The sequence below is a fragment of the Plectropomus leopardus genome, chromosome 11 (genome assembly GCF_008729295.1).
Source record: "Plectropomus leopardus isolate mb chromosome 11, YSFRI_Pleo_2.0, whole genome shotgun sequence".
NCBI classification, from domain to species: Eukaryota; Metazoa; Chordata; class Actinopteri; order Perciformes; family Serranidae; genus Plectropomus; species Plectropomus leopardus.
Window position 1 is genome coordinate 17,110,188 of NC_056473.1, and position 25,536 is coordinate 17,135,723.

The window sequence follows — 25,536 nt, forward strand, 5'->3', positions numbered from 1 at the left end:
ACAGATGTTTTTTTACAGAGTAAATTAAGAACAAGCTGTTTCTTAGTCATAGGAAAAGGACACAGATGTCCAAAAAATGTATAAATATATTTGTTCAATCAACTATATTTCCAGTAAAACGTAAGATTTTAAGAACGCCATTGTGTCATTCTTGTTTTAATTCAGTTTTTATATCTATTTGTTGCTTAATCAGTAATGCTGAGATTCTAAGTTGTTTAATCATTCTCTCCTAAATACCAATTGTGTATTTAATGTTTGCTGTTTTCATTTTAAAAAATCACTGACATCTGCAATTTTTATATACATTTTTCAAGCTGTGAGTAGCTCCTTTACTTCCCTTATCTACATGGCATTTTGCAGTAACACACTTCATTACGAAGGCGCATTAGCTGCATTGTAGGTAAAAATTATTAATAATAATAATAATAATAATCCAGATAAAGGGAGTTAATATTCAGATTCATCTTATCAACAGATGACACACCCATCAGAGAAGCTGCCACGCCTCTGATTATGCATGATTTTAAGCCTTAATAACATTTAACCGCAGGAGTTCTATAAAAACGCACTCACTGTACAGCGTTCATAAATGGGCAAATTAGCTATTGAGACCAAAACCACTTTTGTACCAGGCTGTAAACACGATTATTTCTGCCTTTAAATTTGACATTTTAAGAAAGGTGCCTTCGGGGATTGACTAGCCTTATGTAGCCGGCCTCAAGTGGCCGTTTGAGGAACTGTAGTTTGTGGCACTTTGTGTTGGCTTCATTTTCAGCCCTGGAGGTTGCTGCTGGGAGTTAAAGAGCGAGTGTGTTGTATTAGAGCTGCCTACCTTCTGTGGTGAATGACCACTGTGTGCTGGTTGTGATTTTTCTCAGGAGTATGACCTCAGACACCCCGTTAGTAATACTGCAAATGCAAGGGCTTTCATTAATGCGCCGCCAATTGGCTCAGTCACCATTGTGTTACCTCACTGGGCAAAAGATGATGAAATCTTCACGATTATTACTTTTCAGTTAAAAAAATCCAGAAAAAAAGAACTGATAAAGTCTGATAGGGATTTTTAACAGTGCCATTTTAATGTTTGTGCTTGAAAGACAATTCTTTAAACTTCAAACAGCTATCGTACAGATCAAAATCATAGGCTGACTAAAATCTCTCCTGTACATATGTATAGATATATTTATATATATATATAAACAATGTCTGCTTAACAGAAACCCTGTCCTTAAAAGTAAAAACATACAAAGAACACAGTGGTAATGGAAAACAAACAAAAAAGTTTGAATTACACTGTAGGGCTCAGCTGGGGTTAAACATGACTCTGGGAAAAAGATGGGCATTTAAAATATTTATTATGGCTTACAGTTGATAGGACATCCTGTGTTTATACAGTTCTATTACTTATTGCCACAGCCCCTCCACTCTGAAACAAGTGAAGGGTTCAGAACCAAACTCGTTTTACAAACAATATGTACAAGTTTTTGTTTTTTTCAGCAGTTTTGCTTTAAGGTTTTGTCACTGTACAAGCGTTATACTGTACCACATACACCAATCTATAGAGCATTTAAACTTACTAATTCTTATATACAAATGTATTTGGTAAAACCCTGATTATGTCAACAGTATTTAAACCAACCTTGCAACTATTTAAAGATAAAACACTTGAATATCTCAAAATACTTAATAGCAAAAACAACAAAAAAAAAGTAAAGAAAAACCTGCTTGTTTCTTTCTTTGATCCAAAAACACTTTTCACTAAAAGGTAATACCTGTAAGTACCTTCAGTTACTCTTCAGTGGCCTTATGCCATTAGGAGAAGTACATTATTTCACTTGAAGTACACAAAAATACTGTGTCAGTACTGTTCTGAGGCAGTTTCCACCAGTCAAATACTTTACATCTCAACTTATTTCACTGTATCTTGTCTACTGAACGCTGTCCCATAATACGCAGGTTGATACACTGGAATAAGGCAACAGTAAAAGTAACCTGCTGCATAACCTTCTGCTGTTTTTTCCCCCACTTAAATTCTTACCAAACCAAACAAATACTTCAAATACTGTGATAGAATAAAACTATGGTCCCCAAGTACACAACTGTAGTACAGTGTAACAAGTACGTATAACAAGTACAAATACTGAAAGTCAAAGTTCGTCAGGTACCTAGTCTTTACATCATGGAGGGAGGTTTTCACAGCGGAATCGGGGAGCGGGGAAGGAGATGTCTACTTGCTGTTGTTGTTTTCATGCAGGTCTCTATGGAGGATCCAAATGTCCTCGTGTGATTGGTTGTTGTCGTTGATGTTGTTGCGGTAGTAGTTGTTGTTGCTGCTGGGAGGAGCCTGCTTTGTTCTGCTGCTGCTGTTGGTGGTTCTGCTGCGGCTGGGGGGCGTCTGGGTTCGGCTGGGGCTGCTGCTGCCGTTATTGTTGCTGCTGGAGGCAGCAGTGGAGGCTCGTGTCTGCTGCCCCCTGCTGCTGGGGATGGGGAGCTGAGATTTGGCGCGAGGGCCTGAACGTCGGTCGCTGGTCTGGACGGCTGCCTGGCTGGAGCTGCTTCTGGACTGACGGAGGACAGTCTGCACAAAGACACAGAGTTAAGTGAGTCCGAGCCATTTTAATCACCAACTGAACCGCAATTATCCGATTGTAATAGTTTTACACCTGCAGATGAAAACACAGTCTAACCTTAATGTTTACCAGATTTTAACTGTTTGTTTTTTAGGTTGATGGACATGGAAGACACCCACTTCTTAACAGGACTGGCCCGCTGTGCAGAGGTAAGACATTTCTTCTCGAATTTGTTGTTTACAAATCTTTTTCTGTCATTTCTGCAATGCAGCACTGTAGCTCTGGGATGCATGGCACTTGTATTACCTGGAGACCTCTAATCCTGTGTGCATCCTCCATGTCTGTAATATGTCAATTTAAAATTCCACCAGCAGATGATGAGATGGATAACGTGACAATGTGTGGCAAGATCAGTGTGTTTGTTTAACCCAAATTTAAAAGAATTACAGGAGGTTAACTCTCAGTCCAGGTTTGAAAGGCTCAATTTTGTAGGCTGGCTACAATCTGTCTGTTGGTATTGAAATTATTCAATTCTTTCTTTATTGGTGTAATAGTTTTTTTTCCCTGTCTGCCAAAAACGGCTCTTTTGGTCAAAGCCCTGAAAAAGATTATTGTCAAGGCCTATTCATAATTATTTTGGAAATGCAAAAGAATTGCAAATAATTTATAAACTCACCTGCGGATTTATTGACAAGCTGATCATACCATCAGTTTGTGCACAATGTGTCATTACTAAAGCTGCAGTAATGACACATCGTGACACAGTACAGTGCTAAGACTGCTAATACTGGACAAGCCAATTATGTGTGAGGTAACACCAAACAAACACGAGAGACACATGATTAAAAGTTGTACAAAACAATCACAAACGCTCATTTTAAATTTGAGTCACCAGCTTGTGGCTCAGTCTGGTCGCCTAATGTAGTGATAAACATAACGGATTAGTGGAGGGTGTTATTTTGTTTTTCTACAGAAAACAAAAAAAATTATCAAAATAAGAAACGGCTGCTGCGGACAAAAATAATGATGTTTAATGTGAGGCTGTGCAACCATACTAAAATATAACAACAGTTTTTACTTACCGTCAACCAGTGGTGGGTGTTTGGCACTCAACAGATACATTTTCAGTGGGATATTCAAATAATGGTTTATGTCTAAATAGCCATTCACTGTATTCTTGTTTCCGGTGTTATCTGCTGTATTCTGTCTCTCCTTGCTGCTGGGAAAACGTACATTTCTCCACACTGATTAAATATAGTAATTATGATTTAAATCTGTGCTGAGCTGTCAGTCACTAATGCGTTTGCACCCCTTTTTTTCTCCCGCTCACCATCTGTGGTTGCTGCTGGACTGCGGTTTCCTGCTCGCCGTTGCTGGATGGCGTCACTTCGCTGGGTGAGCAGGAGAACAGGATCAAGTCGTCTTTTGCCTGAGAGATCTGTGGGCGATGAACAGGAGCGAACATTAAGCAGCAGGTAAAAGCGTGACTGGATGTGAGTAAGGACACACAGCTTTAAGCACTGCTTGGCTGCACTGTGGATATTCTGTTAGTGTTCGGCAGGTGAAGACTGTCATTATTTGAGGTGAATTATTGGGTGGGATGTCAGTGATGTGGTGTCATCAGCATCAGGGGCTTGCAAGTAAAGGTGTAACTGTCAATTCTGACACCAGTAATTTGGAAACAAAGCTATCGAGTGATTGTTTAAAGTGAAACATATTTGCAGCGCAACAAAACCTCAAACAAATCGTGTTTTTCCCCAGAACACAGGAGGAAATATCTCTGAAACAGCATGCAGGTCTAGGGTTGTCATGACTGAGTTTAGGAAGCCAGTATGTCATTGAGGGCTTTATAGAAAAAGTGCATTGATTTTTGGCATTCTATACTGTGATTTTTTAAATTAATTTTTTATGGCATTTATATGAATTTTTTTTCACATTGACAACTTAATAGACATCATGTGTATATCATACTATACTATTACTTAAATTTTTGACATACAGTACTACTGACTTTTTTAATGACATTGTGTTTGGGATACTGTAGTGTGGCTAGTTAATGACATACTTTTGTATGATTTTGACAGTTTCAATCAAATACTATATTATGTCAATTTTAAATTTTGACATACTATACTATGACCTTTATTTAATGACATTTTATGGAATCCTATACTATGATATTTATATCACATACTATACAAGGCCTTTTTAAATGAAAACGTTTCTGCCAAAATATACCTTTACTTTTTGTTTTTGAAGCACTACACTGTGACTTTTTTAATGTAAATGTTTTTGGCATACTGTTTTATACGTTTTGACAATTTTAATCACATTCCTACTATGACTATTTCAATTTATTTTTTTTTACCTACAAGACTGACTTTTTTAATGAAAACTTATATGGCATACTAGACTGACATTTTTTATGGACTTTTTTAAAATAAAAATATTTTTTTCAAACGACCCTATTACTTTTTTTACATGACATTTCTAAAATACTATTCTAAGACATTTTGATAAAAATGTTTTTTGGCATAACACTGTGACTTTTTCAATGAAAAATGCTTACGGTATACTATTCAAGGACTTTTATAATCACATTTTATACTATGACTATTTTAATGAATTTTTAACACATATTTTATGACATTTTTAATGAGATATTTATCACATATTATACTGTGACTGTTAATGAAAAATGTAATGGCACTCAAGTTTTTGTGGCATATTATTTTAAATTCTTTTTTTTATTTTCGATTCTTGACATTTTTAAATGTTAAAATTCATCGGCCAAATGAACAGGTTTATCCCACCTCTCAAGCAGCACAGAGGCTGGTTAAAGGTAAATGTCATCGTCATATAAGTGCAATTCCAAGACTCACATTAGTCTATATTTGGCAGGATGAAAGCAATTATTTAAAGAGCCAGGATGCTAAAAAGCAGAATATCTATAAATGGCAGCAAAATTAAATTTAGTATTTTGCTGGATGACAGAGACACAGTGATAGTCAAAGGTCCATCTACTCGGTCACTTATTCTGAAACTGTGTGTGTGTGTGTGTGTACCTTGCTGATGTCTGGCTCTGACTTGCTGGAGCACATGGTCTGCAGCTCTCTGATTAAATCCGTCTCGTCATCAGAGAACACAGACAGACCTCCAGGCGCCCTACAAACACAATGAAATTTAAGTTACTGTTGTAGTTGCTAATATGTAGTATGTAGTAGTAGTATGCTAATAATCATCATTCGACAGAATACCTACCTCTGGACTTTGCCATTGGAGGGGAAGCTGACATCAGTGCTAGACAGTGAACCTGCAATCACAAGCGAATATGAACAAATGGATCAGTGCACTCAAATTACAAAAACAATATAAAACACTATTTTAATACTACTGGAATTGAAACATGCCAACAGTTTTGATTGTATTTGTACAGTCTGGTTAAGATATCTACCTCCACCCAAATACTATTAATTATCTAATTAAATGTTGTTTGTTGTACTCAATGAATTGGTCAAATACATTTGAGAAAAAAATGCATTTTTAAACAAAGTCAGGCTTTTCCTTAGGCCTAAAGTATTGTTAACAAATGCAAGATTTGGTGTAACTTATGTAAGTTCATGCAGAGGTCTGGATTATCCAGAGTAACGGGGCTTTTGAGTGACAGCAGCATCAAGCACATATTAAGACTATTTAACAGCGCCCCTCTGTGGATGCTGCTGACACAAAGCCAGCAGTTCTTCCTTAATGTGTTTTTTACTCTTTTACTCTAAATAATGTGCACAGATTTTTTTTAGAATTAATTGTATATTTTGTGGGATTTATTTTCTATGCTGTATTTCCGTTTCTCAACTTTTCTCCTATTTGTTGCGTTGCACCAAAATACTAAAGAAAATTCCCTCTATGTGAGATCCTACTTCACAATAAACTGAGTGCTGATTCCATTTTTAAGCCCTCGATACTCCAAAGTCTGTTTCACAACACCATCAATGGAGCATTCAGGCGGCTGAAAAAAAATTAAGAAAAAAATTCAAAAAGAAAAAGAAAAAATGTTTAAGTAGAAAAATGTTAAACTACATATACCGCCATGCAGGGACCTTGACCTTTGACCTATGACCGCCAAATCCTAACCCCCCCACCACTGAGTCCAATTCCTTTGAGGCATTCTTGAGATATTGCGTTTACAAGAATGTGCTGGATGGACAGATTATAACTTTTTCGATGGACGGGCAAACAAAAACATAATGTTATAGCTGGTGCAGAGGCATAAAAAGTCATAGTATAGTATATCGTTTGTTTTTTTTTTTTATTTTTTAAGTGCATTTTGAAAAAGTCATAGTGAAGTATGTCAGAAAAATCTAAAAAAAAAAAAAAAAAAAGTCATAGTATAGGATATCACATTAAAAAATGTGTTGTCCCTCAGAGGATCTAACCCTCGGGATCAGGACACAGCTTGTAATCTCACCCTCTCTGAAGGAACCGCCGGAGCTCCAGCTTAAGGCGGGACCTCCCTTCTTCCGAGGGCTCGTGTTGGATCGTCTCAGTTTGCTGCTGTCCCGTCCCTTTCTGCCTCCTCCTCCGCCACCACTTCCTTTATAGGAGCTGATGGCTGACAGGGGGAAGTTCCCGCCTCGAAACTCCAACAGGTACCTGTCAATCTCTGCAGGAAATAAAGGGGAAAAAATAAACATCAGTATGCTTTGTATGTTCAAGCAGGTGGTTCTGGACTGAACCAGCAGCTGGTGAAACGTGAATGAACCCTCGCCATCATCTGTGACGCCCCCACACACCGTGTCGAGGCAGAGGACAGCCCTGGAGAACAGCCTTGTTGACCAAGATGCTGAGGGCGGCTTTCACCACAGCCTGCTGCCCGGCACTCAGCCCACAGTTGCTAGGAGACGGTCGCTGTGACGACTGCGATGAGGAAGACGAAGAGGAGGTGGTGGAGGAGGAGGAGCGCCTGGCTGTTACCCGCGAGATGATGGCTGCTTCTACACGGGGGACGACCACAGCATTCCAGAGGCGAGCCAGCCACCTGAACACACACACACACACACACACACACACACACACACACAGTTTCTAAAACGATTTTGTGGATTAACTTCACACATGGACACTTAGCTCCCAAAGAATCGAGGGAAAGGCTGTATTTCAGTGCTGAAACAATTTAAGCCATTACTAAATTGACAGAAATTAATCAACAAATTTCACTATTTGTTTTTTTCATTTGTTTTATATTATAGAGCCTGTTCACACCTGGTATTAACAACGTATTGGTGATCCAAACACAAGTGGAGAGCTGAGACACAATAGCAATATCGCTGTCAGCAGAATTCAACACATCTCCTTTCATAAGGCTTAACTATGGTTGGTCATGCAACTCATAGTAGAGTATTTCAAAAAATTTTCAAATAGGGACAAGTATAGTATGTCCAAAAAAAGTAATAGTATCATATGTAATAAAATTGTGACAAAAACATCATAGTATGAAGTCATGGCAGAAAAGTGTTAATAGTTATTAAGTGGTAAACATCATAAGTAAGAAGTAAACATTATAGCAAAAAAAGTCATAGTATAATGTTGAAAATAGTCAAAGTTTAATGTGTCATAAAATTGTACAAAAAAGTCATCATATAGTATTTTTTTTAAAAAAAGAAAATATATTATGTGATAAAATGTTTTAAAAAAAATATGCTACAGTATTTCTTAAAAATGTACACATCAAGATGCAATAGCTTGGTCAAATGTGGCCAAATGTGCCCAGACAAACTCTGCAATGAATTTCAGTGATCATATCACTATTCTCGTTGGTTGTTTACACTTGCGTTGAGCGCTGTCAACTTGTGATCGGATCACCCAAAACGCATGTTAATACCTGGTGTAAACAAGGCCATTGTAAACTGAAGATTCAGCAAATCGTTGATTGTGAACTGGGCTCCTGAAATTTGTTTTTATTTCATTTATATAAACAATAAACCAAAATTGTGAAGAGAATTAAACAACAGTTGCAGTTATTATCAGTATAGTTGAAGCACTACTGTATTTAATTCTCTCAAGATAAATAAATAAGGCAATCAAGAAGATATAGTACATATTCTCTATTCCCTCAGAATTGTCTGTGCTTTTACATCAAGGCGACTGTAATATATCACAAATTCCCCCTGGAGATCAATAAGGTATTTCTGATTCCAGAAAGACTGCCTCATGGCTAAGTTGAATAGCTAACATTTTCAAACTAGCTCAGGAAGCTTTATAAGTGTTAAGCCCCACTTCCATCCTCAATCAAATATTCTTTCTCTCTTGAGTGTTTAACAACTAAACAGCTAAATATTCACCGTGGTAACAGCGTGACGGGATCTAAGAGCCAACCATCCTGTGTCTGCTGATGTTGCTTTGTAAACAAAACCTGAGAGAATCTGCATTATTCTGTGGTAATGTACTTTTTAATATATACTTATACACACACAAACACTAGCTCATACACACCTGACAACCGCCTGTGTGTTATTTGGGACCACAGGGCAGGACAGGAAGAGCTGTGGGCCCAGCAAAGCCTCATCGGTCCCTAGACGGGACAGACAGGCGTTGAGCTGCTGCCAAACCTGGCTCACCCACAACACAGACCGCTCCATGACGCCATCAGGTGACCAAACTCCAGTCCCCACCTAGAGGAGTGATGGAGGAAGAAATGTAAGTTTTTATTGTTTTTAATCAAACTACTGAACTGTAAGAGTGATGAAACAGTGAGGAGGATCGTTGTTGATTTTCTTAACAGTTGAATAAATTAAAACAGTCTGCTTACTTGCAGGATATTATTCATCACATTGCTCTATTTCAAAGTCACATTACATCAGATTTATGTAGCTCTGTAAATTAGTAAAGTATTTGTTTTGCATTTATGTCTGACACAGTGGACAAGATAATGGGAAATGTGAAGACTTAATCCAGGAGAAAAATGTAAATATCCAGTGAAAAAACATCTATATATCTGTAAAACAAGTTCATTTGCTCATTTCAGACCTCAAAACGAAAAACAAAACATTACATATATATGTATATATAAATATATATACTGTATATATATATAAACACCAAGTTAGTCCAGATATGATTTCATATTACTGTTTGGTAACAATGAAACAAAGTCAACACAACGTCTCTGTCTCTGGCAGCTGCACTGAACCTCTCAATGACCTTATGCAGCAGCTTCCTGCGGAGGTGTCTTCCCAGCAGGCCATGCACTGGCTCCTGATCCCAACGCAGCGTCACCCAGCGGAAATGTTGCTGCAGGCGGAGCTCAGATCCCTGCAGGCGTGGCTTTGACAGCGTTGCAATCAGGAAACTGCCCTCGCAGAAGTAGTGTGGACCTGAGGTAATGGATTAATTTTTCATTGTTTGACCATTTATTTGTTGGTTATCTGGTTTTATGAGATGACACCCACACACAGTAACACAGTACAGACGGACAGTCTACTCAAAAACTACACCCATTTCTAGGATATATTTTTACAATTTTTGCAATGTAATATTTTTATATATAAAAATATATTATCAGGCATAATAATTTAAAATATTTTTCAAAATACACTTTATCAAAAAAAATCATAAGTCATAATATGTATATATAATATGTTGAAAAAGTCATAGTAAATGACATAACTCCGCTATAGTTTATCATAAATTTGTGAATAATAGTTGTGGTATAATATGTTAAAAATGTCATAAAATGTAAAAAATAAAAAAAAAGTCTTAGTATAGGATGTTGAAAAGACATTATAGAATAGTATATCGAAAATGTTTTGGAATGTAATAAAAATGAGAGAAAAAGTCATAGTATAATAATAAGTCATATTATGGTATGTTGAAAATGTCATAGTATACTGTCATAAAAATGTTTTTAAAAATGCCAGTATACTATATGAAAAAAAGATGGAAAAAGTCATAGTATAGTATGTCAAAAAATGCTATGTCATAAAAAAATATAGCAAAAAAAGTCATGGTATACTATATCATTAAAATGTAAACCACAAAGTCATAGCATGGTATGTCAAGAAAATGTCCTCGTATACTATGTCATAAAAATGTAAAAAAGAGTCATAAGATAAAATGTTGAATGTCATAGTATAGTACGTCATAAAAAATATGAAAAAGTAATATCATAGTATGTTATAATAATTTCGTCATAGTACTTTATGACTTAAATGCGTAAACAAGTCATAGGATGGTATGTCAAAATGTCATAGTATAGTATGTCATGAAAATAAAAATAAAAAAGTTATAATGCAGTATGTTTAAAAAGTCATAGTATAATATGTCAACAATCTCATTCATCCATTATCATCTGTAGTATAACATAATACTATTAGTTTTACTTTGCATTATGTTATGCCCATACTATTGTTTTTTATGCGTTTTATTGATTTACGATTCAATTTACTTATTTTAACCTATGCAATATTGCTCTAATGAATTATTTTGTCATGATACATTACAGCATATTACTACTTTTTACATATATTCTATACTATTATGTAATGATATATTTGTCTGATGACTGTTAAGACAGACATAGACTTCTGCTATAAATCGAACCACTGTCATTTTAACTTACTTTATTTTCTTCACATGCTGTTGTTGCTGTTTTTCATTTTGCATTTTCATTCAACGCTCTTTCTTCAACACTCACGTTGGCAACGACAGTGAGACCTGGAGGGGCGTGATCGGAAGGAATAGCCCCCGATCTGAACCCGAGTGGTGTTTTGTTATTGGACTTCTGTGCTCGCCACAGATTGTCCATAACAACACCGTGTTCAGGCATAAGGGTGTCCATATGTGCACTGGGCAACAGGACACCCTAGGCTGCAGTTTGATGATCAACTTTGTAGTCGTGTTGTCAGACTTGCGGCCGCATGTCTTGGACACTCAGGTGAAGAGAGAGGTGGAGCTGTCAACTGATCACCATCTGGTGGCTCAGGATTGGGTCGCTGCTTTTTGCAGATGATGTGGTCCTGTTGGCTTCATAAGGCCGTGACCTTCAGCTCTCACTGGATCGGTCCGCAGCCAAATGTGAAGCGGCCGGGATGAGAATCAGCACCTCCAGATCTGAGGCCATGGTTCTCAGCCAGAAAAGGGTGGAGTGCCCCCTCCAGATCGGAGAAGAGATCCTGCCCCAAGTGGAGGAGTCTCAGTACCTCGGGGTCTTGGTCACGAGTAAGGGAGGGATGGAGCAGGAGATCGACAGGCTGATCGGTGCGGCGTCTGCAGTAATGTGGACTCTGCACCGATCTGTCGTGGTGAAGAGGGAGCTGAGCCGAAAGGCAAAGCTCTCGATTTACCAGTCGATCTTCGTTCCTACCCTCACCTATGGTCACGAGCTTTGGATAATGACCGAAAGAACAAGATCGCGGGCACAAACAGCCAAAATGAGCTTCCTCCCTAGGGTGGCTGGACTCTCCCTTAGCGATAGGACGAGAGGCTTGGTCATCCAGGAGGAGCTCGGTGTAGAGCCGCTGCTCCTTTGCATTGAGAAGAGCCAGATGAGGTTGCTTGGGCATCTAATTAGGATGCCTCCCTGGTGAGGTGTTCATGGCACGTCCCACTGGTAGGAGACCCCGGGGAAGAAGAACCGAGGACTACGCTGGCCTGGAGAACGACTAAGTGGACAAAGTGGCCAGAGAGAGGGAAGTCTGAGCTTCCCTACTTAGGCTGCTGCCCCCGCAACCCAACCCCGAATAAGTGGTAGAAAATGGATGGATGGATGGATAATATCAGTTTTATACACCTCTTTTATTTATTTATGTATTTATTTCTGTCCTGCTGCTGCTCCCTCCAACAAACCTTTATTGATTGACAAAATTTGGTTTGTAAACACAGAGTTTAATGTTAGAACCACATAATTGCAGCACATGAAGACCTAAAACTGTGTATTTCATTATATATTTCAGTCAAAGCCCAGCTGCAGTGAGACATACCAGTGTTGAGAACCAGCGGTGAAGCAGATCCCCTGTTGTCCAGACTGTGTGCAGAGGTCTCCCAGCAGGCCTGTTAAGGATGATGTCTTCTCCAGTCCCTCCAGCAGCACCACCACGCAGTGAGTACTGTGAGCCTCTGGCACCCCGATCCCTGACCCCACCACTGGCACTAGGAAACCTGAGACAGGAGAGATTTCCGATTACTTGCGAGCTAAAACCCAAAAGTTTAAGTGTTACATTTGTCTTGTGACAGTTAATATGGTTGTTGGCATTGTGCAAATACTGTATATTGTTTTCAACGAAAAAGTGATAATGAAGTGATTTTTTAAATGACATGAAAATTAAAAATTTAATCCGTTTTCAGCTGTTTTCTGACATGTCACATTTTGACGTTTTTCGACATACTATATTATTACTATATTAAGATGTTTTTCGACGTTTTTTCAACAGTCTATGCTATGATGTCTCGACATGCTATTTTAATTAGTTTTAAGCTATTTTTTGGACGTCATATATTGACATTTTTCAACATTCTATTGTATGAAATTTTCAATCAATTTTTTCGACATGTTATGATGTTTTTGATCGTTTTTCTGACACTATGACGTGTCTTAACATGAATTGTATGTGGTTTTCAGCTGTTTTTGGGACATGTAATTGTTCGGAGACCAGCCAAGGATGGAAATTTGCATCCAGATCCTAACCCAAGCTGTTCATTCCCCTGAGGGAAATGAACCCCTTCATGAACATGCAACAGCAGCACCCTGGCTCATGAGCATGTTTAACATGTTGATGAACCAGAAGCAGCAGCTATCTGAGCAAACAGTGCCAGGAAACTACATGCAGAGCTGTGGAAACTCCCTTGCAGCTGAAGAAGGAAGTTTCTACTCGAACATGACGCGCAAATCAGCAGGCAGAAGCTATTACTCAAACATGCCTTCCGAAGGCCAGCCAGTGAGGAGAGACAGAGTGGAGAGAGTAATGGCGCGACGGACCTACAGATAAAGAGGAAAAGCAGACCATTGTGTGGGTTCTTCGGGGCTTTTTGTGCTTCTGCTTTATCTTGCGTCAACCTTGCGTTAGACGGTATAAGTAGCTCCTGTAAAAGGGAGTGAAGTAACTGTTGCTTTTTATGTTTAAATAAAGCCTGCATCCAGCAGTTTTAACCTTTTCCACTCTCGAAGGTCTGACGTGCCGTTCGATTATTTAGAGTGTCTGAGTAAGGGGGAGACAAAGACTCTTAATGAGGAGAGCTGCAGCTTTTTTTCGACATGCTATACTTTGATGTTTTGAAAGTTTTTTTTCGAAATTCTATGCAATGACATGTCTCTACATGCTATTTTATGAGGTTTTCAGCTGTTTGTTGGACATGTCATAAGATGATATTTTTCGCAACTATACAATGACACTTTTGGTAAATCTTTGGCTAAAAACCACATAGTATAGTATGGCAAAGAAATGTCAAATGTTGACCTGTCCCAAAAATTTCTGAAAAACCACTTATAATACCTTGTAGAGATGCCCCATGGCATACCATGGTGAAAAAGCGCCCAAAAAGCCCAAAAAGTAATGTTATGAAATGTTGAAAAAATGGCAAAAAACCGCAAAGTTTAGTGTGGCAATGAATGTCAACTTTTGACCTGGCCCAAAAATTTCTGAAAACCACTGATTATAGCTTGTAGAGATGTACACTAGCATAGCATGTTGAAAAAAGTGCCCATAGAAGCCCAAAAAGTCATTTTATTGCATGTTGAAGAAATGGCCAAAAACCGCATAGTATAGTATGGCGAAAAACCGCAAATTTTGACCTGACCAAAAAAACTGTCTGAAAACCACTTAATATAGGCTGTAGAGACACGCCATAGCATAGCATGTTGAAAAAAGGACCCAGAAAAGCCAAAAAAGTCATAATTTAACATGTTGAAAAAATGGCCAAAAACCGCATAGGCAAAAAATCTCAAATTTGGACTTGTCCAAAAAATGTCTGAAAACCACTTATTATAGGCTGTAGATTCGCGCCATAGTATAGCATGTTGAAAAAAGGGCCCAGAAAAGCCAAAAAAGTCATAATTTAGCATGTTGAAAAAAATGGCCAAAAACCGCATAATAAAGTATGGCGAAAAATCTCAAATTTGGACGTGTCCAAAAAATGTCTAAAAACCACTTATTATAGGCTGTAATACGCGCCATAGTATAGCATGTTGAAAAAAGGGCCCAGAAAAGCCCCAAAAGTCATAATTAGCATGTTGAAAAAATGGCCAAAAACCGCATAGTATAGGATGGCGAAAAATCTCAAATTTGGACGTGTCCAAAAAATGTCTAAAAAACCACTTATTATAGGCTGTAGATACGCGCCATAGTATAGCATGTTGAAAAAAGGGCCCAGAAAAGCCCCAAAAGTCATAATTTAGCATGTTGAAAAAATGGCCAAAAACCGCATAGTATAGTATGGCGAAAAATCTCAAATTTGGACGTGTCCAAAAAATGTCTAAAAACCACTTATTATAGGCTGTACATACGCGCCATAGTATAGCATGTTGAAAAAAGGGCCCAGAAAAGCCCAAAAAGTCATAATTTAGCATGTTGAAAAAATTGCCAAAAACCGCATAGTATAGTATGGCGAAAAATCTCAAATTTTGACCTGTCCAAAAAAATGTCTGAAAACCACTTATTATAGACTGTAGATACGCGCCATAGTATAGCATGTTGAAAAAAGGGCCCAGAAAAGCCAAAAAGGTCATAATTTAGCATGTTGAAAAAATGGCCAAAAAACGCATAGTATAGTATGGCGAAAAATCTCAAATTTGGACTTGTCCAAAAAATGTCGAAAAACCACTTATTATAGGCTGTAGATACGCGCCATAGTATAGCATGTTGAAAAAAAGGGCCCAGAACAGCCAAAAAGGTCATAATTTAGCATGTTGAAAAAATTGCCAAAAACCGCATAGTATAGTATGGCGAAAAATCTCAAATTTGGACTGTCCAAAAAATGTCTAAAAAACCACTTATTATAGGCTGTACATACGCGCCATAGTATAGCATGTTGAAAAAAGGGCCCAGAAAAGCCCTAAAAAGTCATAATTTAGCATGTTGAAAAAAATGGCCAAAAACCGCATAGTATAGTATGGCGAAAAATCTCAAATTTGGACGTGTCCAAAAAATGTCTGAAAACCACTTATTATAGGCTGTAGATACGCGCCATAGTATAGCATGTTGAAAAAAGGGCCCAGAAAAGCCCCAAAAGTCATAATTTAGCCTGTTGAAAAAATGGCCAAAAACGCATAGTATAGTATGCGAAAAATTTCAAATTTTGGACCTGTCCAAAAAATGTCTAAAAACCACTTATTATAGGCTGTAGATACGCGCCATAGTATAGCATGTTGAAAAAAGGGCCCAGAAAAGCCCCAAAAAGTCATAATTTAGCATGTTGAAAAAATGGCCAAAAACCGCATAGTATAGTATGGCGAAAAAATCTCAAATTTGACCGTCAAAAAATGTCTAAAAACCACTTATTATAGGCTGTAGAGATACGCGCCATAGTATAGCATGTTGAAAAAAGGGCCCAGAAAAGCCCCAAAAGTCATAATTTAGCATGTTGAAAAAATGGCCAAAAACCGCATAGTATAGTATGGCGAAAAATCTCAAATTTGGACTTGTCCAAAAAATGTCTAAAAAACACTTATTATAGGCTGTAGATACGCGCCATAGTATAGCATAGCATGTTGAAAAAAGGGCCCAGAAAAGCCCCAAAAGTCATAATTTTTAGCATGTTGAAAAAATGGCCAAAAACCGCATAGTATAGTATGGCGAAAAATCTCAAATTTTGGACGTGTCCAAAAAAAATGTCTGAAAACCCATTATTATAGGCTGTAGATACGCGCCATAGTATAGCATGTTGAAAAAAAGGGCCCAGAAAAGCCAAAAAAGGTCATAATTTAGCATGTTGAAAAAATGGCCAAAAACCGCATAGTATAGTATGGCGAAAAATCTCAAATTTTGGACGTGTCCAAAAAATGTCTAAAAACCACTTATTATAGCTGTAGATACGCGCCATAGTATAGCATGTTGAAAAAAGGGCCCAGAAAAGCCCTAAAAGTCATAATTTAGCATGTTGAAAAAATGGCCAAAAACCGCATAGTATAGTATGGCGAAAAATCTCAAATTTTGGGACCTGTCCAAAAAATGTCTGAAAACCACTTATTATAGGCTGTAGATACGCGCCATAGTATAGCATGTTGAAAAAAGGGCCAAAAAGCCAAAAAGTCATAATTTAGCATGTTGAAAAAATGGCCAAAAACCGCATAGTATAGTATGGCGAAAAAATCTCAAATTTTGACGTGTCCAAAAAATGTCTAAAAACCACTTATTATAGGCTGTAGACGCACCATAGCATAGCATGTTGAAAAAAGGGCCCAGAAAAGCCCCCCCAAAAGTCATAATTTAGCATGTTGAAAAAATGGCCAAAAACCGCATAGTATAGTATGGCGAAAAATCTCAAATTTTGACCTGTCCAAAAAATGTCTGAAAACCACTTATTATAGGCTGTAGATACGCGCCATAGTATAGCATGTTGAAAAAAAGGGCCCAGAAAAGCCAAAAAAGTCATAATTTAGCATGTTGAAAAAAAAATGGCCAAAAAACCGCATAGTATAGTATGGCGAAAAATCTCAAATTTGACCTGTCCAAAAAATGTCTGAAAACCACTTATTATAGGCTGTAGATACGCGCCATAGTATAGCATAGCATGTTGAAAAAAGGGCCCAGAAAAGCAAAAAAGTCATAATTTAGCATGTTGAAAAAATGGCAAAAAACCGCATAGTATAGTATGGCGAAAAATCTCAAATTTTGACCTGTCCAAAAAATGTCTGAAAAACCACTTATTATAGGCTGTAGATACGCGCCATAGCATAGCATGTTGAAAAAAGGGCCCAGAAAAGCCCAAAAAGTCATAATTTAGCATGTTGAAAAAATGGCCAAAAACCGCATAGTATAGTATGGCGAAAAATCTCAAATTTGGACCTGTCCAAAAAAATGTCTAAAAACCACTTATTATAGGCTGTAGAGACGCGCCATAGCATAGCATGTTGAAAAAAGGGCCCAGAAAAGCCCAAAAAGTCATAATTTAGCATGTTGAAAAAATGGCCAAAAAACGCATAGTATAGTATGGCGAAAAATCTCAAATTTGGACCTGTCCAAAAAATGTCTGAAAAACCACTTATTATAGGCTGTAGAGACGCGCCATAGCATAGCATGTTGAAAAAAGGGCCCAGAAAAGCCCCCCCAAAAGTCATAATTTAGCATGTTGAAAAAATGGCCAAAAACCGCATAGTATAGTATGGCGAAAAATCTCAAATTTGGACTTGTCCAAAAAAATGTCTAAAAACCACTTATTATAGGCTGTAGATACGCGCCATAGTATAGCATGTTGAAAAAAGGGCCCAGAAAAGCCCCAAAAAGTCATAATTTAGCATGTTGAAAAAATGGCCAAAAACCGCATAGTATAGTATGGCGAAAAATCTCAAATTTTGGACCTGTCAAAAAATGTCTAAAAACCACTTATTATAGGCTGTAGATACGCGCCATAGTATAGCATGTTGAAAAAAGGGCCCAGAAAAGGAAAAAAGTCATAATTTAGCATGTTGAAAAAATGGCCAAAAACGCATAGTATAGTATGGCGAAAAATCTCAAATTTGGACCTGTCCAAAAAATGTCTAAAAACCACTTATTATAGGCTGTAGATACGCGCCATAGTATAGCATGTTGAAAAAAGGGCCCAGAAAAGCCCAAAAAAGTCATAATTTAGCATGTTGAAAAAATGGCCAAAAACCGCATAGTATAGTATGGCGAAAAATCTCAAATTTGACCTGTCAAAAAAATGTCTGAAAACCACTTATTATAGGCTGTAGATACGCCATAGTATAGCATGTTGAAAAAAGGGCCCAGAAAAGCCCAAAAAGTCATAATTTAGCATGTTGAAAAAATGGCCAAAAAAAAAAACGCATAGTATAGTATGTATGGCGAAAAATCTCAAATTTTGGACTTGTCCAAAAAATGTCTGAAAAAACCACTTATTATAGCTGGCTGTAGATACGCGCCATAGTATAGCATGTGTGAAAAAAGGGCCAGAAAAGCCCCAAAAAGTCATAATTTAGCATGTTGAAAAAATGGCCAAAAACCGCATAGTATAGTATGGCGAAAAATCTCAAATTTTGACCTGTCCAAAAAATGTCTAAAAACCACTTATTATAGGCTGTAGATACGCGCCATAGTATAGCATGTTGAAAAAAGGGCCCAGAAAAGCCCAAAAAACATCATAATTTAGCATGTTGAAAAAATGGCCAAAAAAACCATAGTATAGTATGGCGAAAAATCTCAAATTTTGGACTTGTCCAAAAAATGTCTAAAAAACACTTATATAGCTGTAGATACGCGCCATAGCATAGCATGTTGAAAAAAGGGCCCAGAAAAGCCCAAAAAAAAGTCATAATTTAGCATGTTGAAAAAATGGCCAAAAACCGCATAGTATAGTATGGCGAAAAATCTCAAATTTGGACCTGTCCAAAAAAATGTCTGAAAACCACTTATTATAGGCTGTAGATACGCGCCATAGTATAGCATGTTGAAAAAAGGGCCCAGAAAAGCCAAAAAGGTCATAATTTAGCATGTTGAAAAAATGGCCAAAAACCGCATAGTATAGTATGGCGAAAAATCTCAAATTTGGACCTGTCCAAAAAATGTCTAAAAACCACTTATTATAGGCTGTAGATACGCGCCATAGTATAGCATGTTGAAAAAAGGGCCCAGAAAAGCCCAAAAAGTCATAATTTAGCATGTTGAAAAAATGGCCAAAAAAACGCATAGTATAGTATGGCGAAAAATCTCAAATTTTGACACTGTCCAAAAAATGTCTGAAAAACCACTTATTATAGGCTGTAGATACGCGCCATAGTATAGCATGTTGAAAAAAGGGCCCAGAAAAGCCAAAAAGTCATAATTTAGCATGTTGAAAAAATGGCCAAAAAAAACCGCATAGTATAGTATGGCGAAAAATCTCAAATTTGGACCTGTCCAAAAAATGTCTAAAAACCACTTATTATAGGCTGTAGATACGCGCCATAGCATAGCATGTTGAAAAAAGGGCCCAGAAAAGCCCCCCCAAAAGTCATAATTTTAGCATGTTGAAAAAATGGCCAAAAACCGCATAGTATAGTATGGCGAAAAATCTCAAATTTTGACCTGTCCAAAAAATGTCTGAAAACCACTTATTATAGGCTGTAGATACGCGCCATAGTATAGCATGTTGAAAAAAGGGCCCAGAAAAGCCAAAAAAGTCATAATTTAGCATGTTGAAAAAATGGCCAAAAACCGCATAGTATAGTATGGCGAAAAATCTCAAATTTGACATGTCCAAAAAATGTCTAAAACCACTTATTATAGGCTGTAGATACGCGCCATAGCATAGCATGTTGAAAAAAGGGCCCAGAAAAGCCCCAAAAAGTCATAATTTAGCATGTTGAAAAAATGGGAAAAAACCGCATAGTATAGTATGGCGAAAAAATCTCAAATTTGGACCTGTCCAAAAAATGTCTGAAAACCACTTATTATAGGCTGTAGATACGCGCCATAGCATAGCATGTTGAAAAAAGGGCCCAGAAAAGCCCAAAAAAAGTCATAATTTAGCATGTTGAAAAAATGGCCAAAAACCGCATAGTATAGTATGGCGAAAAATCTCAAATTTTGACCTGTCCAAAAAAATGTCTAAAAAACACTTATTATAGGCTGTAGAGACGACGCGCCATAGCATAGCATGTTGAAAAAAGGGCCCAGAAAAGCCCAAAAGTCATAATTTAGCATGTTGAAAAAATGGCCAAAAACCGCATAGTATAGTATGGCGAAAAATCTCAAATTTGGACCTGTCCAAAAAATGTCTAAAAACCACTTATTATAGGCTGTAGAGACGCGCCATAGCATAGCATGTTGAAAAAAGGGCCCAGAAAAGCCCCCCAAAAGTCATAATTTTAGCATGTTGAAAAAATGGCCAAAAAAAAACGCATAGTATAGTATGGCGAAAAATCTCAAATTTTGACCTGTCCAAAAAATGTCTAAAAACCACTTATTATAGGCTGTAGATACGCCATAGTATAGCATGTTGAAAAAAGGGCCCAGAAAAGCCCCAAAAGTCATAATTTAGCATGTTGAAAAAATGGCCAAAAACCGCATAGTATAGTATGGCGAAAAATCTCAAATTTTGACCTGTCCAAAAAATGTCTAAAAACCACTTATTATAGCTGTAGATACGCGCCATAGTATAGCATGTTGAAAAAGGGCCCAGAAAAGCCCAAAAAAGGTCATAATTTAGCATGTTGAAAAAATGGCCAAAAACGCATAGTATAGTATGGCGAAAAATCTCAAATTTGGACCTGTCCAAAAAAATGTCTAAAAACCACTTATTATAGGCTGTAGATACGCCCATAGTAGCATGTTGAAAAAAAGGGCCCAGAAAAGCCCAAAAAGTCATAATTTAGCATGTTGAAAAAATGGCCAAAAACCGCATAGTATAGTATGGCGAAAAATCTCAAATTTTGACCTGTCCAAAAATGTCTGAAAAACCACTTATTATAGGCTGTAGATACGCACGCATAGTATAGCATGTTGAAAAAAAGGCCCAGAAAAGCCCCAAAAAGTCATAATTTAGCATGTTGAAAAAAATGGCCAAAAAAACCGCATAGTATAGTATGGCGAAAAATCTCAAATTTTGACCTGTCCAAAAAATGTCTAAAAACCACTTATTATAGGCTGTAGAGACGCGCGCCATAGTATATAGCATGTTGAAAAAAGGGCCAGAAAAGCCCAAAAAGTCATAATTTAGCATGTTGAAAAAATGGCCAAAAACCGCATAGTATAGTATGGCGAAAAATCTCAAATTTGGACCTGTCCAAAAAATGTCTAAAAACCACTTATATATAGGCTGTAGATACGCGCCATAGCATAGCATGTTGAAAAAAGGGCCCAGAAAAGCCCAAAAAGGTCATAATTTAGCATGTTGAAAAAATGGCCAAAAACCGCATAGTATAGTATGGCGAAAAATCTCAAATTTTGGACCTGTCCAAAAAATGTCTAAAAACCACTTATTATAGGCTGTAGATACGCGCCATAGTATAGCATGTTGAAAAAAGGGCCCAGAAAAAGGCCCAAAAAGTCATAATTTAGCATGTTGAAAAAATGGCCAAAAACCGCATAGTATAGTATGGCGAAAAATCTCAAATTTGGACCTGTCCAAAAAATGTCTAAAAACCACTTATTATAGGCTGTAGATACGCGCCATAGCATAGCATGTTGAAAAAAGGGCCCAGAAAAGCCAAAAAGTCATAATTTAGCATGTTGAAAAAAATGGCCAAAAACCGCATAGTATAGTATGGCGAAAAATCTCAAATTTTGGACCTGTCCAAAAAATGTCTAAAAACCACTTATTATAGGCTGTAGATACGCGCCATAGTATAGCATGTTGAAAAAAGGGCCCAGAAAAGCCCCAAAAGTCATAATTTAGCATGTTGAAAAAATGGCCAAAAACCGCATAGTATAGTATGGCGAAAAATCTCAAATTTTGACCTGTCCAAAAAATGTCTAAAACCACTTATTATAGGCTGTAGATACGCGCCATAGTATAGCATGTTGAAAAAAGGGCCCAGAAAAGCCAAAAAGGTCATAATTTAGCATGTTGAAAAAATGGCCAAAAACCGCATAGTATAGTATGGCGAAAAATCTCAAATTTGGACCTGTCCAAAAAATGTCTAAAAACCACTTATTATAGGCTGTAGATACGCGCCATAGTATAGCATGTTGAAAAAAGGGCCAAGAAAAGCCCAAAAGTCATAATTTAGCATGTTGAAAAAATGGCCAAAAACCGCATAGTATAGTATGGCGAAAAATCTCAAATTTTGACCTGTCCAAAAAATGTCTAAAAACCACTTATTATATAGGCTGTAGATACGCGCCATAGTATAGCATGTTGAAAAAAGGGCCCAGAAAAGCCAAAAAGGTCATAATTTAGCATGTTGAAAAAATGGCCAAAAACCGCATAGTATAGTATGGCGAAAAATCTCAAATTTGGACCTGTCCAAAAAATGTCTAAAAACCACTTATTATAGGCTGTAGATACGCGCCATAGTATAGCATAGCATGTTGAAAAAAGGGCCCAGAAAAGCCCCAAAAAGTCATAATTTAGCATGTTGAAAAAATGGCCAAAAACCGCATAGTATAGTATGGCGAAAAATCTCAAATTTTGACCTGTCCAAAAAATGTCTAAAAACCACTTATTATAGCTGTAGATACGCGCCATTAGTATAGCATGTTGAAAAAAGGGCCCAGAAAAGCCAAAAAATCATAATTTAGCATGTTGAAAAAATGGCAAAAAACGCATAGTATAGTATGGCGAAAAATCTCAAATTTGGACCTGTCCAAAAAATGTCTAAAAACCACTTATTATAGGCTGTAGATACGCGCCATAGTATAGCATGTTGAAAAAAGGGCCCAGAAAAGCCCAAAAGTCATAATTTAGCATGTTGAAAAAATGGCCAAAAACCGCATAGTATAGTATGGCGAAAAATCTCAAATTTTGGACCTGTCCAAAAAATGTCTAAAACCACTTATTATAGGCTGTAGATACGCGCCATAGTATAGCATGTTGAAAAAAAGCCCAGAAAAGCCAAAAAGTCATAATTTAGCATGTTGAAAAAATGGCCAAAAACCGCATAGTATAGTATGGCGAAAAATCTCAAATTTTGACATGTCCAAAAAATGTCTAAAAACCACTTATTATAGGCTGTAGATACGCGCCATAGTATAGCATGTTGAAAAAAGGGCCCAAAAAAGCCCAAAAAGTCATAATTTAGCATGTTGAAAAAATGGCCAAAAAAACGCATAGTATAGTATGGCGAAAAATCTCAAATTTGGACTGTCCAAAAAATGTCTAAAAAACCACTTATATAGGCTGTAGATACGCGCCATAGTATAGCATGTTGAAAAAAGGGCCCAGAAAAGCCAAAAAGTCATAATTTAGCATGTTGAAAAAATGGCCAAAAACCGCATAGTATAGTATGGCGAAAAATCTCAAATTTGGACCTGTCCAAAAAATGTCTAAAAACCACTTATTATAGGCTGTAGATACGCGTCATAGTATAGCATGTTGAAAAAAGGGCCCAGAAAAGCCAAAAAAGTCATAATTTAGCATGTTGAAAAAATGGCCAAAAAACGCATAGTATAGTATGGCGAAAAATCTCAAATTTGGACCTGTCCAAAAAATGTCTGAAAAACCACTTATTATAGGCTGTAGATACGCGCCATAGCATAGCATGTTGAAAAAAAAGGGCCCAGAAAAGCCCCAAAAAGTCATAATTTAGCATGTTGAAAAAATGGCCAAAAACCGCATAGTATAGTATGGCGAAAAATCTCAAATTTGGACCTGTCCAAAAAAATGTCTAAAAACCACTTATTATAGGCTGTAGATACGCCATAGTATAGCATAGCATGTTGAAAAAAAAGGGCCCAGAAAAGCCCAAAAGTCATAATTTAGCATGTTGAAAAAATGGCCAAAAACCGCATAGTATAGTATGGCGAAAAAATCTCAAATTTTGGACCTGTCAAAAAATGTCTAAAAACCACTTTATATATAGCTGTAGAGACGCGCCATAGTATAGCATGTTGAAAAAAGGGCCAAAAAAGCCCAAAAATCATAATTTAGCATGTTGAAAAAATGGCCAAAAACCGCATAGTATAGTATGGCGAAAAATCTCAAATTTTGACCGTCCAAAAAATGTCTAAAAACCACTTATTATAGGCTGTAGATACGCGCCATAGTATAGCATGTTGAAAAAAAGGCCAGAAAAGCCCAAAAACAGTCATAATTTAGCATGTTGAAAAAATGGCCAAAAACCGCATAGTATAGTATGGCGAAAATCTCAAATTTTGGACCTGTCCAAAAAATGTCTAAAAACCACTTATTATAGGCTGTAGATACGCGTCATATAGTATAGCATGTTGAAAAAAGGGCCAAAAAAAGCCCAAAAAGTCATAATTTAGCATGTTGAAAAAATGGCCAAAAACCGCATAGTATAGTATGGCGAAAAATGTCAAATTTTGACACGTCCAAAAAATGTCTAAAAACCACTTATTATAGCTGTAGAGATACGCGCCATAGTATAGCATGTTGAAAAAAGGGCCCAGAAAAAGCCCAAAAGTCATAATTTAGCATGTTGAAAAAATGGCCAAAAACCGCATAGTATAGTATGGCGAAAAATCTCAATTTGGACCTGTCCAAAAAATGTCTAAAAACCACTTATTATAGCTGTAGAGACGCGCCATAGTATAGCATGTTGAAAAAAGGGCCCAAAAAGCCCAAAAGTCATAATTTAGCATGTTGAAAAAAATGGCCAAAAACCGCATAGTATAGTATGGCGAAAAATCTCAAATTTTGACCGTCCAAAAAATGTCTAAAAACCACTTATTATAGCTGTAGATACGCGCCATAGTATAGCATGTTGAAAAAAGGGCCCAAAAAGCCAAAAAAGTCATAATTTAGCATGTTGAAAAAATGGCCAAAAACCCATAGTATAGTATGGCGAAAAATCTCAAATTTGGACCTGTCCAAAAAATGTCTAAAAACCACTTATTATAGGCTGTAGATACGCGCCATAGTATAGCATGTGAAAAAAGGGCCCAGAAAAGCCCCAAAAGTCATAATTTAGCATGTTGAAAAAATGGCCAAAAACCGCATAGTATAGTATGGCGAAAAATCTCAAATTTTGACCTGTCCAAAAAATGTCTGAAAACCACTTATTATAGCTGTAGATACGCGCCATAGTATAGCATGTTGAAAAAAGGGCCCAGAAAAGCCCAAAAGTCATCATAATTTAGCATGTTGAAAAAATGGCCAAAAACCGCATAGTATAGTATGGCGAAAAATCTCAAATTTGGACACTTGTCAAAAAATGTCT

At 37.1% G+C, this 25,536-nt stretch overlaps 1 protein-coding gene across 1 annotated transcript in view; it reads right to left on the minus strand.

Moving 5' to 3' along the window:
• Nucleotides 1-1,338: 1,338 nt before the first annotated feature.
• The window catches only part of cttnbp2 (cortactin binding protein 2), a 127,710-nt gene continuing 103,512 nt past the window's right edge, over nucleotides 1,339-25,536 (minus strand). Inside the window, 10 exon segments of the mRNA XM_042495910.1 lie at nucleotides 1,339-2,578; nucleotides 3,901-4,008; nucleotides 5,636-5,735; nucleotides 5,832-5,883; nucleotides 7,036-7,230; nucleotides 7,361-7,605; nucleotides 9,060-9,238; nucleotides 9,768-9,940; nucleotides 12,545-12,593; nucleotides 12,595-12,722. Coding sequence (XP_042351844.1) covers nucleotides 2,228-2,578; nucleotides 3,901-4,008; nucleotides 5,636-5,735; nucleotides 5,832-5,883; nucleotides 7,036-7,230; nucleotides 7,361-7,605; nucleotides 9,060-9,238; nucleotides 9,768-9,940; nucleotides 12,545-12,593; nucleotides 12,595-12,722 — 1,580 coding nt within the window. The 3' untranslated portion in view covers nucleotides 1,339-2,227.